Below are 18700 nucleotides of genomic sequence, written 5' to 3'. Positions count from 1 at the left end.
GAGACATGCGCATACAGCTACTCTCACGTCTCAGGCCAGTGGTCCTCAACCTGCGGGTCATGACCACTTTGGCAAACCTCTATCTCCAAAAATATTTACATTGTGATTCCTAATAGTAGCAAAAGTACGAAGTGGCAATGAAGTCGTTTCATGGCTGAGGGTCGCCACAACCTGAGGAATGGCATGAAAAGGTCGCAGTGGCAGGAAGGAGGCGAACCACTCAGGACTTATGATTCTCAGTATAGTTCACAAGTAAGTAGTAAAGGTTAGGTAATATCAGACCCCATAACACAGCATGTGCATGATATTGACATTTACAGAGTCTTCCATGCGGAGCACCTCACTGGCTGTGCTTGATTAGGATGACATCATCCTTATCACTAGTATAAAACCAAAAAGGTCAGCGTGCATCTTCCTTCAAATCAGAAGCACAAGCTCATCTCCTAGCATCATGGTATGTACAAATCACGTGCTAAGTTATGGTACAAATCACAGTATCGCTGAATGTTGTCCTCGTAGTTTGTCTTTTTTTTTTCCCCCTCTCTAACTGTTACAACTGTCTTTCCTTATTTTCCACTTATCTCAGATTGCTCAAAGAAATACTGCCGACTATAGTATGTACATCCCAGTCCCAGGCTCTTTAAAATGTTTGAAGCATTTGAGTTTTTCGGTTTTGTTGTTGTTGTTGTTTTTTAGGTTGTCATATTTCCAAAAGCAAGATGTTTGAGGTGCATATATTAACTAAATCAGCTAATAACGCAAATAAAGCTGGCAAGATGGCTTAGTGGGTAAAGATGCAAACTGCCAACCATGGAAGGCTGAGCTGGACCCCTGGAGCCCACAATGGTGGGAGGTGAGAACCAACGCCCACACATTGCCTGCTGACTCCCACACGTGCAACACTTCATACACACACAAAGCAAACAAATAAAAAGCCCAGCCTAATAAAACAAGCGGCCCTAAGTTTGAAAGACAGCAAGGAGGGGTTCATGGCAGGGTTCGGAGGGAGGAAAGAGAAAGAGGAAATGACGTAATCATGTTATAATCTCAGAAAATAATCTTAATAAAGCCCAAATGATATTGTGACGTTAAAATCTCCTTGCTTTAGAAACATAAGCTCCTAGGTTACATAGCTATCCCATGTCAGTTTCTTGGGCGTAGTTTGCATGAACCTTAAGACCGTTTCTCATCCTTTCTTTAAACCTCACATTCCGGCATCTGCCTGGAATGGTTAAGGTGACAGGTTGGCAGAGGAAGAAATCGAAGATACGGCTTACGTTCTTATTTTCCCCTTGGTGGACTTTGTAACTCAAATAACTGGGCCAGGGCTGCCCCTGAGGAGAGCTTGGCTGCTTTCGCTCCTCAGCGTGTGGCTGATCAGACTGTTTCTTATCGCTGCCAACACGTTCCACCAGCAAATGCAAAATGCAGCCTTCCATTTTCTCCCAGATCACTGCAGCTATGGGAAGACGCATTGTTTTCCTAACCCCGGTTTATTTCTTCCTCCATATTTCTCCCACGTGTCCAGTGTGCTGTTTGCTTCCTTGAATAGTCAGGAGAATAAAAGGCCTCCTTTCGTAAACCCAATGGGATAAAAGGAACAAATAAAACACTGCCAGCTCTACTTCAATAATGGAATTCACTGGGGTGCCTCAAAATGATTTCATTTTTACTTGATCTTTCTATTTCACTGATTATACAAATTTTAAAAACACACATCTAGCCGTAAAGGTAAAAATGAAAGAGACCAATGCTACACAGTGATGGGTTTTTTTTTTTTCCCGCACCGCACAGCCTGACAGTCAGCTCCCGGTGTGGTTCCTGTACTTACGGGTGAAATGACTAGACGTGGACGGATTGACACTATCCCCACTGTCGGCACTCTCACTGCTGGAGACCTCATCATCTGATTCCCGAGCCGAGGAGCAGGGTGAGGAGGCGTCAACATCTTCAAACTTCCTCTTTAGAATTCCACTCATAGCTGCAGCGTTGTCACATGTACCTGGAGCGGGAACGAGCAACCAAACATTGAAATCTCACTGTCAGATTGCGTGGCCAACGTTTCCAGTTACTTTTCTGTGGCTCTAATATAGGAGCTGGGCTGGAGCCGCCACTTGAAAGCATCACAAAGCAGATTCATTTTTCTATTTCGAGTTAGCAAAAACAGGGTGAAAATTAATAGGAGTCCTTGACACTTCAGTTAGCCCAGCATTCTGATGGCTTTCTAAAGTCTTTAAGAAATAGTTCAGATTAATGCAGTGCCACTAGTCTTTTGTTGTTGTTGTTGTTGTTGTTGTTGTTGTTGCTGTTGTTGACAAAATAGACTAATTGAGTCCATGAAATTCTATGGAAAAACAAAATACAAATGGCACTGTCCCGAAAACTCTGAAGTGATTACACTGCAATGCAAAATTCATCCAGAAGAAATACTGAAAGTAGGATGTAAAATTTTTATATTTAGAAATTTTCAAATTCAAGGAGCCTAGTTAGCAAAGCATAATGAAGCCTATGAAATCAATTCTGCAATGTAGGTGGTTTCCATTTTAATACTGCTACAAGATGAACTCTGTCCTGTGCTACCTGGCTGGTGAAGCTGCTGGTACCTTTCCAAATATTTCCCTAAGGCTCTTCAGTTGGGGATTTCACTAACTGAGTGAACGAGGGAGGGGCCAGTGGACATGCTGCCTTCTAAGCCATTTGTTTGTCGTGAATGATATTTCTCTTTTCCAGGTGCCCCACCCCCTTAGCCCTCACCACTCCTATTTAACCTCTGTAGTCAGACAAAGGATAGCTACCAACTTTCTTCTCAGTGTAATGATTCTTTAGTAAATAAAGCCCACATAAATTAGCTGAGATATTTCAGCACAATCACACTCCGAGAAATTAAGTCAACTTAGCTGAAAGTATTGCAAGTTGATTCTGCGCATTCTACCTCATCGATGCCAGTTAATTGGAACTCCCGTGTGAGTTCTCCCAGCTAGAGCACTGCTGTCAATCTTGTAGATCAGGAGGGAACCGGTCCCTTCAAACTATTCCAAACCCACTCAGTTACATGATCTCAGATCCTCTCTCAGAATTTTCTAAAAACCACCCCTGGCCTGTGAAGATCCCCTGGGCTGAGCCAGCACTCCACAGTCTGATTTGAGGGTTTTCAAAGAACCAGGAGCAGCAACGTAACCGGGGAGAGAGATGCTTAGGAACGCATCATTTCCGTTTCCAAGCCAGATCTACCAAGTCAGAAAGAGCAGGGACTAGTCTTTTGTGAAGAACCAAACAGGTGTCTCTGGTACATTCTCAAACAGGGAATCCCTTGCCAGATTTTCAGTTTGAGTTCCAGAACCTTTTCATCTGGTATTTTCCTCTCCCTGAATGGTGTTGGACACATTTCAATACTCAGTTTCCAGTCAATTCTCTGGCCACCTCTGGTGTGACTTTTAATAAAATCAAACCTAACATTTTGTGTGTCGGGTCTTTGTTCTTAGCTTCAATTCAGTCCTTCTAGGCATGTGTTGAGCAGCTGATAGATTTATAGTTAACTCCTTGAGTGGAGTCGTGGAAGGGTTAAAAATAAGTTAGCTGCTGTCACAGTCCAAGGGTCCATTGTGATGGGTTCCATCAAATAGCAAAAACACTTGCCAGATTATGTAGCGCCTCTGTTTTATTAATGTCCATCTTCTGCCTGGTTGTATTAACTATGGGGATAGCTCACAGCCACAGGAAAATATATCACTGTCTATTCTCCTGAGAATAAAAATCTCTTTTCTACTCTCATTTTACCACTATTCAGATTAGCCTATTATTTCCTTCATTTTTAAAGGGTGTGAAATGCATAAAATCTTCATGCCTATCTGAGCCAGCAAAGAAGAAGGAAAAAAAAAGATATTTTAAGTGGAGTCTTGAAATGAAAGTAGGACAGGATATAAATTTTAAAATGATTTCACTTCAAGCAAGACGCAAAGCAACTCATGAGGGAGAGATTCCAAGACACAAAATGATACAAGATGGACACCTGTGGTCAAGATGTACATTTCTATCACAAGATACTGCAATGGAAGCCATTAAAGCGTTGCTCTTGAGTTCCCTCCCCCAAACCCATAGCTTCCTGAAGCACGATACGTTTCTCAAGGATGAGGAACAGAAAATCTGTCTACTGGGATCCAGGTCCAAACATCACCTAGGTTGGTACTTGGTACTCCTCTCTCTTTCTTTCTCTCTCTCTCTCTCTCTCTCTCTCTCTCTCTCTCTCTCTCTCTCTCTCTCTCCCTCCCTCTCCCTCTCCCTCCCTCCCTCCCTCCCTCCCCCCCTCCCCTCTCTCTCTCTCTCTCTCTCTCTCTCTCTCTCTCTCTCTCTCTCTCTCTCTCAATCCTTCAAGGAGGAATTTTGATGAGATAAAAACTGAAGCCACTGCCTTAGTTCATCTGGGACAACCACTGCGTTGATGGAGTTAAAGGCTGGATCCAGTTTCTGCCTAGATTCTGAGCACTGAAAGGGCTTCAGCTGGGCGACACACAGAGGGAGCAGCTTAGTAGAGCAGCATAGGCATTGCATAGACCTCTGAGACTGAGGGCTCAGCTTGCTTGTGCAACCATGAAGCAAGACGTCTATCTCAAGGCGGGCGTGATGGCACATGCCTGTAATCTCAGTGCTCGGGGAGTGAGAGGGAGGAGGATCTCTGTGAGTTCGAGGCCATCCTGGTCTACAAAGAGAGTCCAGGACAGCCAAGGCTACCCAGAGAAACCCTGTCTCAGAAAAAACAGGCCCTGAAAGACATCTGTCTTATCTCACTATATGTACATATGGAAATATGGTAGCAAAATATGAAGGACTGGTTCACCCAGTGTGAGGTGAGATGCAAGCAAAGCAAAATTTAAGACTCAGAGAGATCAGAGAATTACCTAGAAGTCTGTGATGTTTTTGCTAAACTTTCCTGTCACTATGAGTAGGGTCCAGTAACTTGTCTGCAGGTCTTACAGCTTGAATTCTATGTTCTAAAAACTGATTAATCTTTGGACTCTCCTAGATCAGGGATCTTGCCTGCTAGTCAGACAACTTACTTCTTTCTTTCTTTCTTTCTTTCTTTCTTTCTTTCTTTCTTTCTTTCTTTCTTTCTTTCTTTCAGACAATTTCTCGATCAACTGGCAGAAAGGGAATGGATGCTACTCCAGGGACCCTCCCTAGGGGCTTGGGGAGGGCAGTGTCCTCTGCCAGCTGATATAGGTTCACTGATTTCTTTTCATTTATCAACAAAATCCTGGCATTTTCTTGACCAGATTCCTAGCTTAGCACTCCACCTCTCTATAGCTACTTCTTATCTTTGACACAAGGTCTCATTAAATGGCTCTGGCTGACCTGGAACTCTTAGATCAAGCTGGCCTGGAACTCACTGATCCACCTGCCTCTGCCTCTCAAGTGCTGCGGTTAACGCCACACGCCACCACATCCAGCAACAACCCCTTATTTTGTTGCCAAATCTAAGAACGGCTTTATGTTAGAACAGGAAGAACCCTGCTTGCTAGCATACTGATCTTAAGTTACACGAGCTATTCATTTCACATTGTATTAGCTATAAGCATTGCTCAGACACCTCTGAACACATTGGTGAGAACACACTCTGAAATAATGATGAAGGAAAAAAGGTTTTTTTCTTTGATGTATTTCTGACTTACTTAATAAGAAAGAGAGTGGGGAGACCACGGTGTGGGGGCATCAGAAAATATACCTTAAAGATGGAATAAATTGTCCCCATTCAAATGAGAGTCAAGTTATTCGATCGGCAAATGTTCCACTTGCAAATTTAAAATTGCCAGATTTAGTAAATAAAAATGTACTTCACCCAGTTTTATTTGGATTTCAGAAAGAGAAAAAAGTGGGCATTTCAAACATACTTATGCCTAAATTATTTTTGCCTATATGAAATTCAATTTAGCTGAACATTCTGCATTTTGTCTGATCTGACAATTGCTTCTGGTAAGGAAATACACTTAATGTGCAATCAACAAAAAAATGTTGACATAGGAAACATGAACTAAGGCTGGCCACCACATACAGCAATACCGTGCTGTCTGTCATTCACAAACCAGATAAAAATCCATCTGAAAAAAAAGAAAGTCAGTTCCTTAGAGTGAATCACAAATTCTCTAAGCAACTGGGAAAGGTAAGAGCCTGGGTGATAGTCAGTCAATGGCAGGCCTGCCAGTTAATGAAGGAGTAGAATTGTTAGGTAGCACTGGCCTGGCAGGTGTTACTTTAAACAGTGGTTCTCAACTGCCCTGACACTTTGACCCTTTAATACAGTTCCTCCTGTGGTGGTGACCCACAACCATAAATTTATTTTGTTGCTACTTTGTAACTGTAACTTTGCTACTGTTATGAATCATAATGTAAATATCTGATAAGCATGGTTAATATTTAGAAAACATTTCCCCAGGAACCATGGCAGCCATCTAGAGACTTTATTCACATTTACCTGGTACTGGGTGGGGGGGGGAGGGAGGAGGGGTCAGGGCAGGGGGGTCGGAGTAGCCAGTTAATTAGGACATTTCTTGTTTCCAGTCAGCATTTGTCAAGAACAAAACCATCATTTTTTGGACTCTTTTAATGAATTCTTCCACAAATAAAAAATTTGCCCACACACCACAATCAAGTTCTATTTCAATGAATTTGATCAGGTAACAGTACTTGCTCAGCATACAGAAAGCTGCAAACACGCTCCCTTGTGATAGAAGGTGGAACAAGTTGACTAAGAAGATAAGCCACCAGGACACACCAACAGTCACACTGCCCACTGGGCCCCATAGCCAGCGGCTCTCTCAATTGACAGCGGAAAGGTTCTGCTGTGACGTTAAAGAACAGAACTCACTTTTTAAAAAATCATATTATATGTTACTTTTATTCCTTGGGGTAATAAATTTATTTAACCAAATGTTACTGAATATGTGGATAACTTTCTAACTGCCAGCTTGTATGGAATCTTTTTAACACCTAATTTTTAAAACTATGATTAATTTCTGATGTTCTAACCTCATGTGAACATATTAATCAAAAAATGACTAAAGTCCTCAGTTTCTTGCCAAATAAAACCATCATTATTTAACCAGTTGTCTTTCAAAAATGAAATTACTTTTTGTCACAAATCACATTATGTGGAAAGGGCTTTTTGCTTCTTTTCAAAGTCTTTCATTTGGTTCTAAAAGACTGTCTTTGTTTGGATGACCTCATCAAAATTAAAGCTTTTTTTTTTTTCTGAAAAGACAAATACAAGCTGGGGCGGGATGAACAAATCGCATTGCGTATAATCAAGTTTGTAGTAAACTATGAAGAACTATGAGAAAGTCTAACTTAAAATAAATAAATAAATAAAAGTATTTGTGGGTATAGCCCAGTGCTAGAGGGTCTGGTTCACTGTGGGGGTGGGGGATCAGCACTGTGTAGATTTGTAAAAATTAAAATAAAATTAATAATAATAACAATAACAATAAATTCATTTTTAACAAATAAGAGGGGTTGAATGTAGTCAAGATTTTGAGTGTTAGTGTGAAATAGTTATACTGAATGAGGAAAGAGAGAAGGCTGGGTAGGTAGGAAAGGTTAGGGAGGGTTAAAAATATTATCAAAATGTATTGTATGAAGTTATCTAAAAATTAACAAATTGTTTTTAACATTTGAAAAGAAAGATTCTTTTTCTTCATGTCTTTCTTGTTTACCATGCTCTCACAGTCTTGCCTAAGTGTTCTGCACATCCGAGATCAGTACAAGGCAAAAACCACATCTTTACTACCAAGAATTAGGTGACATCGTCCTTCTCAATGCCAAGCATCATTTTGAAGACTTTCTCATTGGCACCATCTCCTGGTGTCCATGCAACCCCTACGGATGCTTCCTCATTGTGAACAGAGTGGAGAAGCTACGTGTACTTGTACTTGTTTTATTTATTTTGGGCCTACTGTTCAATAATTTTTTTTTTTTACTTAAAATTTGTTCCTTTTTAAAAAGTACGAGATCTGTAAGCTAGGAAAACTGCAAGGCAAAAAAAAAACCCCAAACAAACAAACAAACAAAAACCAAAACCAAAACCAAAACAAAACAAAAACCAAAAACAAACAAACTGTTTCATAAAGAATTAGGGGAAAATCAAGGAAATTCGAGTTCCTTGAGCTGTGCTATAGACACAAAATTAGCTACTTTGTTGAAGGTTCTTAGCAATCTGGGATTAGAACTCAGAGTTTGTCCACACTATGTTCTTTTCTACTTTTCCAATAAACTTCAGTATGATGACCACGATGCATAGGGTTCTATTAAAGGAAAGAAAGCACGTGTGTGCACTCAGAGTGCTTCTTCAAAAACAACCCGCAGGTTTCATTAATAGCTGCACCATCATTCTAGGTTATTCAACGGTGTCAACTATGAGAGCATGAGGATGCCTTGAATGTGCATCACTCTATACATCTTGAGAAAATGTATGTGTTTCCCCAAGAAAGTAAAATTATCTTCTTCCCCATACTAGGGCCATTTGTGCCTAAGCCCATTTGGCAAGAAAGCAGCATCTTTGCTGCCAAGAAGAGAAGGATTTGGCACAGATTTCACAAGGTAAAACCCTGTAGGTGTTTCTGTGGGGCGCTACCATGTGAAAAACGCTGCTGGTGGGTTGCCAGCATGAGAAACAGAAGCCAGCCAACACCTCTCTTGTCCAGGTGTCTGTGTAAGCCAAGAACTCTGGCAGCACTCCTGCCTAATAAATATTTTTGTTGGAGAAATAATTGTGGGATTCCCCAGTTATGTATGAATCCCCAGAATCAGAGTTGTCTGTGCCCATAAGTTAAAGATTTTACTCTTTATCTGGTGGATAACAACATTTTTTTGCCATCTGATAATCTGAAGGTTAAGAACGTGTGAAAGCAATGGACCGTTCCTCTTAGAGGAAAACCACACATGAGTGCATGCGACATCTATTCATGGGTTCCAGTTTTATGGAGCTGGGCTCTGGTTCTCAACCATCTTCCCCTCTGCTTCGGTGAATAATGAATGTGGAGAAATGATTCGTGTGGACACACCGGTCCACAGAGCCATTGCCCTCATTTGCTTTATCAGATGAGTGGCTTATCCAGTTACAGGACAAGCTCTTCCGCAGCGACCCCAAGTTAGTTTGTTTTGGAGGTGGAGCTAGGAGATCAAATCCAGGGCTTCCGGTGGGCTAGCAAGTGCCCTAGCACTGGGCCACGCCATGACCTACAGCCTCACAGCTCTGGCAGGCTCCCATATCTCCCAGAATATTCCTCACAGTTTCACCATTCTCTCTCTTCTGCCCCACAGAATTCTTTAACAGCCACCCCCAAATGGGTGCTTATAAGTTTATAAAGCTATAAGTTTGTGACTTGGTGATAGGAATGTTCCAGTTTCCTGAACAACTTCCTTTCCTTTCACATATACTGATTCCGATCAGAATCCACTGAGCACTTACTACAAAGCAAGCAGGCACTTGTACCCCTTTTCAACAGCTGTCCCTCAAGCCCTATGAGGTAGCTTTAACAAAGGATACCAAGTTTTCAGATATCTCTACAGATCCTTTGCTCAAATTTTTAGAGCCTGTTGTTCTCTGAAAAATACCCCTTGGCCAGTACCAAATTGGGTTTAAGTGGCTGCTCTGCACTGACATGACCTGAATAGCTGTGACCCTGTTACAACTGCTGGCTCACCTGGTGCTGGGTCACATTTGAAAATACAAGTTACTGTGGACTGATAAACACTCCAGCGCTAGCTCATTATGTGTACTACCACATCTGGGTCAGCTATTAACAAGTGGCACCATTTTAAGAGTGTTGTTACTTGTCAAGTGCAGACTCCACGCCTATGGAAATAAGGGGTATGTCAGGACTATTAAGAGGTTCTGATGCAGTCACCTCCACTACTTGGGGCTAAATGACAAAGGCTGTGGCCTCCGAGGAGGAATTGGTGGTACCTGACCCTGCACATTCTTGTCCTCCTCCATGTGCAGACTGAATGGCTAAATTGACTTTGTTTTGTTGAATGACAAAGGAAATTTGTATGATATGCCTGGGACTCATACCTAAGAGGCTCCCCGTGTTGTGTGTTTTTGTGTGTCACTGGGGTTGGCATTCCTACAGGAAAGCTGGAAATGTGCTTTTTAATGGCTTTACCCTTATAACATGGCCATCTTTTATTTAGAGAATTAGTTTAATTGATTACATGCTGGCCTAAGAGTCAAAACTCTTTCTCCAAAGCCAATTGCTAGGGTCTTGGGTTTGGGTTTTTTACTTAGAAGGGGCAGAGAAAAACCAATTAAGAAAATGGGAGGCTTTAAAACTGTTGAAAAATGTCTGTCTGCTTGTTATGTGCTAACTTTTCCACTCTAACAAAAAAATGTATCAAGTGAAGTCAATAAAAAATTTATTTTCTATGCTTGCTATTGGGACTAAAGAGTAGTACTTAGCACTGTGTCTTGAACAACTGGAAGACTAAGCCCAATGACAAGGGACAAGGAGCCGACATCCTTGGTGGAACTTGGAGTTATTATCAGGTGGCACACTGAAATCTAACCGTGTTTCTCCCACTTAGCACTTGACAGTTTCTCTCAGTCTTTAGAAAGTTTCTGACAGAATAGTAAAATAGACAACCCATGTGCCTAAAGGGAACCTAAGAGCTCTGGTAATAGTTTCCTTCAGAGGAATCATCAGACTAGTATGAAAGAAAAGAATTTTAAAGCAATGACACTATTTTCCTCAAAAAGCATTCTAAAATGGGTATGAGAAAAAAAAAAGCAAGGCCAAGCTTCAGAGTCACATCCGTCCACGCCCCGGATATCTACTGGTGAGACTGCATAGAAAATAAAGGAAATTTCAAAAATCAGGATTAGGAAGAAAAATATCTTTGCACATTCTTTAAAATGAATCCCCACCTTAGGCAAGACATGGGTTTTTATGCTATAAAGCAAAGAGCAATTGGCATTCAACCTGAAGCTGAGAATACATTACACAGCAATTAATGGAAGCAATCTATGTGGTAAGATTAAATGCCTAGGTTTTCATCTTTCAGTAAATGGCCGACCAGTACAACTAAAAACTTTTTTCATGATAGAAAGCCATAAGTCACAATGAAGCCATCACATCTTTTCAAAGGTGGGAACCAAGGTTTAGGGGTTTCCCTCTTAAAACAAGTTCCAAAGAAGTTGAGTCAGGACACTGATTAGAAAAGGCACTTCTATCCATGTTACTGAGATTATTTGTAATAAAAGAAGGCAGATGAGCTTTCTAAATTGTATTTGAAAACCTCTACAGTTAAATCAACTCAAGCCACGTTTAAACGACTTAATGATTCATGAAAAATTTAAAATAGCAACAAACGTGTGGCATAAAGGTCATTTCATGAGAAAAATAAAATAAATACTTCTATGTCATCAGGTAGAACCTAAGATGTGTCAGGCTCTCTCTGTGCTAAAAATAAATTAATAATAAATACATTTAAGAGTCTTCAGATGCAACAAATGTCTTGAATGTAGCCAAAGTGAGAAAGTAACAGGCTCACTACACAAAGCAAGGGAGAGTGGTTAGTGCAAAAGGAGAAATCTGAAAACTAGTAAAGGCTGTAAAAGTAGCTCCACACATGCCTAGACCACAGCTGCAGAAGTTTGGAGATTTCATGTATCCACAAAGTCACATGTCATTTGAACCTCAGACGCCATGATGTCTGCTCCCCCTACTGCCTCATTAGAATTCAAGGCATTGGCTTTGTAGTATTACCTACTTACGACCTTCAGTGAGATGCAGTACATTTTGGCATTGGGAAATGGTGTGTAATATTTGCAAAACACATCTTGGAAATGACATCAAGGTCGGGACTTGAATCTAAGCTCTTAGCCACGCTCTTGTTCAACCTCTGCACACCCATGGCACAGGACTGAAATCATGTACAGTCAACTAGATAACAGAAGCATTATATACTGTACTTTCTACACTTGTTCTGTGTTTTCCTAAGTTTACATGCATGGTCTTGTTTTAAACAAACAATCAGGTTTTAAAGCAGGATTCCTCGGTCCCTTTAGAATGTTGCTATTGAATGGAAGATCAGAAACTAGGCATGATGGTGCACAGCTGTAATCCCAGTATCTGGGAGACTGAGACAGAAAGATTTCCAAAGGCTCCAGGCTAGCCTGAGTCACATAGTGAGCTTGGGCCACACTGGGCTGCACTGTTTATTTAAAAACCAAAATAAATAAAATAAGAATTAAAATAAAAAGGCAATATATAGCATATGGGACTATTTCTAGATATTTCTCTCTCTCTCTCTCTCTCTCTCTCTCTCTCTCTCTCTCTCTCTCTCTCTTTGTTGTTGTTGTTTTTGGAGACAGGGTTTCTCTGTGTAGCCTTGGCTGGGCTTGTTTTTGAGACCAGACTGCCCTCAAACTCAAAGTGATCTGCCTGCCTCTGCCTCCAGAGTTTGTACACCATCATGCCTGGCTCTTCTTTTTTTTTTTAAGACAGAGTTTCTCTGTAATCCTGGCTACTTTGGAACATACTCTGTAGACCAGGCTGGCCTTGAAATCAGAGATCCAACTGCATGTGCCTCCAAACGCTGGGGTTAAAAGCATGTGCCACCACCACCAGGCTTGTTCTCATTTGTAAAATATTCCTTTCCACACTAACCTCATGAAACCAATGTTCTTTTATATTTATACAGTTCTTCAGAGTATATTTACCCTTCTACAAAAATAGTATTAACTCCCATAAACCCATATTCTGCTTTACTTGTAATATGTTTTCCAATTCACTGGCTAATGCTGTGCTGTCACACTCTCCTTGGGACTGGGTACAATGCAAGCCTTGATGGTGTGCAAGGACCGTTCAATGCATGAATTGATCCTAAGCTTGCATGGAGGCAAAGTAACCTCCTCCATCCCATCGGTGAGTAGTCTGTGACCAGGCCACCGGGCTAGGAGAATACAGCTCCTTAACCTCGTACAAGAGGCCTATCTGCCTTTAATAATTAGTTAATGACACTAAGGGTGTCTCTATGCCTTTATTATGTAGTTAAGAGTACTCATTTCCCCATTAAATATAAAGCTCTGTCAGCTTATTGTCAATACTCCAATAGGAGAGACTGCTTGTAACAAGAGTCATTTCCTATTTATTTGAAATTCAAGTGAGTACCCTGAGGACAGCATAAGTAGAAATTTGTTTATTCTCTATTCTCTTGTCCCTATTATACTATGTGTTTGTGCATGCATGTGCATGTGGGTATACTCCTCTGTGTGTGTGTGCACATGTTGGCACACTCCCATGTGTGTGTGTGCATGTGTATGCGTGTGGGCACAGTCCTCTGTGTGTATGTTTGTGTGTGCATGTGGGCACACTCCTGTGTGTGCACATGTATGGGTGCATGTGGGCACATTCCTATGTGTGTGTACGCATGTGGGCACACTCCTATGTGTGTGTTCCTATGTGGGGGGGCACACTCCTATGTGTGTGTGCATGTATGTTTGGATGTGGGCACATTCCCGTGTGTATGTGTATACATATGCATATGAACACACTCCTCTGTGTGTGTTCATGTGTATGTGCATGTTAGCACACTCCTCTGTGTGTGTACATGTGGAAATACTCCTGTGTGTGTGTGTGTGTGTGTGTGTGTGTGTGTATGTGTGTGTGTGTAGAGCAGTACATGGAACATGTGAATATGGTAGCATGTTAATTTCATTTCTTTGCTCAGCAAAGTCTCCGGAACTGAGAACTTGATGAAAAATTATAAAGAAAGTCAACACAAAAATTACAAATTTCATTTCTGAACAGTTGTCTTTTGTAGTAATTATTGTTTAAAATAAAATGTAAACAAATAAAGGGACAATAAAATCCTTAAAAGTATAAAACATATATCTATAACCAACATGTTCTACTAAGAGCCTACTTGATGCTGGAGAGCCAAGCTACAGTGTTATGTTTCCCACTAGCCAAATAAATAAATAGAAAAGGTGAATCAATGGCTCCAATATCAGGAGGAAAAATTGATACTGATTTCCACTTTGCTCAACAAGGCAGAATGATGTGTACTATGTTTGTTTCCATGAAAGCTCTTAGCATTAAAAACAACAAACAAACAAACAACAGAAACAAAACAAACAAACAAACAAAAAAACAAACCTAACCCTAAGAGTTACAAACCTCTGCTATTTGGAAAACAGTTTTATGCTCTGCTCATTTCGATCTGCATATGATAACACTATACCATTGTTATAGTCCTAATAAGACACTTAAAATCTCTTTATAATTGCATTGAGCTTATAGTTTTCAATAACAACAACAACAGCAAAAGATTCCATTTTATTTAAATTCTAGAAGAGGCCATCAAAAGGCAATCTCCTGTTTTGATTGCTTCTTAAGAATTGCCATGTTAAAATTATGTGGTTGCTTTGAATACTCAGTAACAATTTTGCACATTTCCCTGTTGGTGTTAAGTGTCACTTCGGTCTTCCTGTTTCATAGGCCTCAGAAAACTGGGGGACGGGCAAATGCAGAGATAATAACCCTGAAAGCCAGCACACTCAAGGTTGAACTGATAGCAAAGCTTAGGCTCTGTGCCGCGCTCCTAGACTGAGCACATGTTTGCCCTAAGACCATTTTCAAGAGTACACTTTGGCCTCTGTTTTCCAATGGTGACAAAGACAAGCTTGGAATCAGAAAGTAGGAAATCTGGTTTTGAAAAAAAAAATCCTTGAAGATCTTTTTAAAGTCAGATATGACAGTGTTTCTTACACACACTACCTACCTGCCCCACGAGTTGGTGTTTAGACGGCTGGCTGTATTTACTCTTCTGCTTCTCAAGTTTAATTTGAATGATATTTACATAAATACACTTTTCTATAGACATTTAGAACCCCCAGAACATGAGCATACTACATCCAAGCTGTTGGGATCTGCATGGAAGCAGGATGGATTAAGCCAATGCAAAAAAAAAGACTTCAAAGTTTGGAGTGAATTTGCATCGAAACATAAATTACCCAGGATATTCAAAGCCATAAATTAGCTTCCGGACATAAATAGCTCTCTTGTGGCTCACAGAAGCACAGCAATTCTCTTTATTCCACATATATCTATTATCACGTTTTCTCCAAGACTCTTCATGGGCTCCTGGATAGCTGCTACATACACAAAGTGAAAGTATTGCACTGCCTATATTAGTATTAAACTCATTTACTTTTTTTTTTTCTGCCTAGAACACACATGGGACGAGTAGGCACAAACTACTGGCACTTTATAAATTAACAGAAAGAATTTTTTAAAATTATGAATTAAGTAGGTTCTTGTTTACATAATATATATGCAATGTTACAAGTAATAGGCATATAATGTACACTATAATACATAGAATATAAACATGCATACATGCAATGTTTAGTAATTTTCATAAATATTTGCAAATAACGTTGAAATCAGATATCAGCATATTCTGATCAATGGAAAAGGGAAGTAATTTATTTGAAATATACTTCCTGTAGCTTAAGCCATTATAGATTCAGAAGTGTTCAAAAAAAGAAAGAAAGAAAGAAAGAAAGAAAGAAAGGAAGGAAGGAAAAGAAAACCTTGTTATTTTTGTATTTTTAAAAACACGAAACATGAAATCTGCTTCATAAACTCAACTCAGTGTCCTGGATAAATGTCATACTGTCCCCCAAAGAGTAACAAAGAGTGAAAATCTGGTGATGAACAGCCACTACAAAGTGAATTTCATAAATATTTGAAATAACTGTCCTTCACTGATTAAATGTCCACCCACTCCTGCTTTGGGCTGCTCCTCTCCAAACTCTCTTCATTTTAGATGAAAGACACGACTGCCAAACTACCCCATTTCAATCATAATGAAATTAACTCCCTGTTGTAAATGCAAAAAACAAAAAACAAAAAACAATTAAGTCTTTTTAAATATGTACTAGTTCCTTACATGAAAGGAATATAAATTCCATTTTCTATAAATGAATATAAATTTCACTTTAAAACTTCTTACATAAGTATAGATGCATAAAGCAGTAATTTCATGACTGAATGCCTATTTTGCACCTTCACCATTTCCAACACACACACACACACACACACACACACACACACCCTGTAATGCAGACAGATGCATTCACTGCAAACAAAAATAAGATATTTCTCTCATCAACACTGCAAATGCTGAACTGATACATTTATATATTATATATATATATTTTTTTTAATGATGTGGGTAAACAATTGCATTGTGCTGTTTTAAGTTTACTTAAAATAAGGTGTGAAAATTAAAAAGCAGTGAACAATAAGTGTGAGTACACACTTGTTTGGTGCGGGACAGATTTACTATGATGTAATCACACATCTACAAAAGTGTGACATCAGTGGACAAGGTTGTGGGAGAGAGCTGCATCCTGGTATGCCGTTTATGAGGATCCCTTCAGGATCCCGACTTAACTGAAAGAAAGGCCAGAGGAAGTTGAATGTGGTAAATTTAAGTAAGATTGTCTGAAAAGTCCAAAGATATTCAATAGCAATTAGAAAAACCAAAGGAGTCAAAGAAATTCAAAGCAAAAATAAGTAACCACTTCTCTAGTAATATTTTAGCAATGCAACCAAGAGCGAAAATTCTCAAAACCGAATCCTGTCTTTAAAAAGAAACACAACTTCTTAAAATTATCCCATGGTGTTTTGTGGCTATGAACAAAAGAACTCCATTTTTTAATTCCACATATCTAACAAAAGTCTTGGGCTGAAACTCAGTTCTTCTTTAAAAATGTTTTTTTTTTAATCCACTGAAAGTTTTAAGTGTTAATATTTATCTAGATATTCCAACCAGATAGCTCTCCAAAATCAACACATACCCAAAGGGCAGAATTGTTTAGCAGCTCCAACCCAACTGTTTCTATCATGAAATAGTACATCAAACAACAACAACAATAACAAAAAGACACTAGGGGAAAAGAAAAATAATAAGAAGAGGAAAACAGCTAAGAGGTGCTGGAAAACCAGCAACATCCTGCCAGTTGCCACAGTGAAATTTAAATAACCAATCCCCATCAGTGTCTTTAAACAGAAATAAAATCAGGCGCATCACAAAATGCCATCGTACCTGCATGCACTTTAAATGACTACGGCACACGCTGTAAAATCTTCAGAAATAAAGCACAGTTCCTTTAACTGCTGCAAAACACGGCTTCAGAAGACCAGGGTACATTTTTTTTTTCTCTCTCTCCAGGCAACTGATCCAGCTTTCAGCCAGCCCCGTGACCTTTGAACTCCCTTCTGCCCCCTCCTCTTCTGCAGTCAAAGCCTGTGCTGCTCTCATTTGCATAAGGCGCAGGCAATGCTCCAGCAGCCAGAGCGGAATGCTGGGTAAGGAATTGTGGAGCTGCGGGTCCGCCAAGGTACCTGCATCCTGGAGCACCCCGACCCGCAGTGGGGAGTGGGCATGCTTCACCAGGCTGTCAACCTCACACACCCCCCCACGTCCACTAATGGATAAACGATTTTAGCGGTTGTTCCAGTTTTATGCAGCTTGTTTATCGTCTTCCCACCATAAGAAGCTGTCTGCAGCGACTCTGGTAACCAAGGAAACCCAAATACTCAAATACTTCATTTAAATACGCGTGGAAGGCCAATTTTAAATTGTCATTAACTTCTCTTGTTTTGGAGACATAGCTTTTTTTAAAAGTGGAATATGTATCGCACGCATAATCAGACGTATGGGGTGTTTTTGTTGTGGTGGTTTAAACAAACATCTTACAGACATCAATTTACATTAGGCACTGTACACATAGATGCAGTCATTTTAGTAATTCTGAAAAACGGTAAATGTGCCCAAGTGCCTTGGAGATCATCATCCTAAATGGTACCCAAAAATTAATTATAGAGAATGCAGGTCCCAGGATTCCTTTAAATGATAGAGCAGTAAAAAAAAAAAAACGTAGCGCAAAGTTAGACTGCCTATTTAAATTCGAAGAGTCACCTCACAGCAATGCGTGTCTTTCTTTCCCAGTGGTTTTGAGTGGTGAGCTTATTATTTGTTTAGAGTTACTCCTGGTCTTGATCTCCTAGCACAGCGATCTGTCTATTTGAAATATAAACTTCTCTATTACTCATAAACCCGAGCTACTTATTTTCTGATAAGTATTATGTGTGTAGATATTTTTATAAACATCCACAGACATATGTCCCATTTAAAAAAAATATTAAACCGGTAAAAATACTGATCATCATATGATTCCTCCAGTCATGTTTTTAAAATTATGTTAATTTGTTTTTCTGTGTATGTTTATAACTAACATCTATTATATAAAGGTTTTATGAGTCTTGTCCATTTCTGGAAAGAAATATAATATGGAATATAAAAAGCAAATAGATATTAGTATGGGCATATTACTAAAATATAAATATTTCTTTAAATAACATTTAAAATTTTTTTCTTCTAAATTTTTTTTAAAAAAATAAACATTTCACATAAATAAATACCCTTGCAGTATACTGAAAAACACCAGCGAATTCTGAATGAATCATCTTCTCAAACTAAGGCAATACAGAGTTTCTAATATGAAAAAGTGAAGCCTTTTTTATACCAGCTTTATATAAGTCATTCTGCTTATATATTTCTGCATATGCAAAATATTAGAAATTATAAATGAAAATTTTCTTGTGTATCCATTTTAAAATAGAATAAACAACTTTTC

General features: G+C 39.5%; 1 protein-coding gene and 1 long non-coding RNA gene across 11 annotated transcripts in view; one reads left to right on the top strand and one right to left on the bottom strand.

Moving 5' to 3' along the window:
- LOC311606362 overlaps nt 1–6934 on the top strand; it is an 11358-nt gene extending 4424 nt beyond the window's left edge. For 5 of the 7 annotated variants that reach the window (XR_014782311.1, XR_014782312.1, XR_014782313.1 and 2 more), the window contains 4 exons: nt 1–454; nt 1795–1930; nt 3818–4178; nt 6553–6934. The exon at nt 1–454 is cut by the window's left edge. This is a non-coding gene — a long non-coding RNA (uncharacterized lncRNA). Of the gene's footprint in view, nt 455–1794; nt 1931–3817; nt 4179–5119; nt 5805–6552 lie in introns of those variants that run through there. The other 2 variants (XR_014782315.1, XR_014782317.1) reach the window with 2 other exon arrangements.
- The window catches only part of CSRNP3 (cysteine and serine rich nuclear protein 3), a 198815-nt gene that overhangs the window by 84632 nt on the left and 95483 nt on the right, over nt 1–18700 (bottom strand). For 3 of the 4 annotated variants that reach the window (XM_084797671.1, XM_084797670.1, XM_084797673.1), the window contains one exon: nt 1832–2002. In XM_084797671.1, the coding sequence (XP_084653797.1) occupies nt 1832–2002 (171 nt within the window). Of the gene's footprint in view, nt 1–1831; nt 2003–17106; nt 17334–18700 lie in introns of those variants that run through there. The other variant, XM_084797672.1, reaches the window with a different exon arrangement.

The sequence above is a fragment of the Acomys minous genome (assembly GCF_964271855.1).
Source record: "Acomys minous genome assembly, chromosome: 10".
Taxonomy (NCBI): domain Eukaryota; kingdom Metazoa; phylum Chordata; class Mammalia; order Rodentia; family Muridae; genus Acomys; species Acomys minous.
Note: the sequence above shows the minus strand (reverse complement) of the source record. Positions and strands in the feature narration are given on the sequence as shown.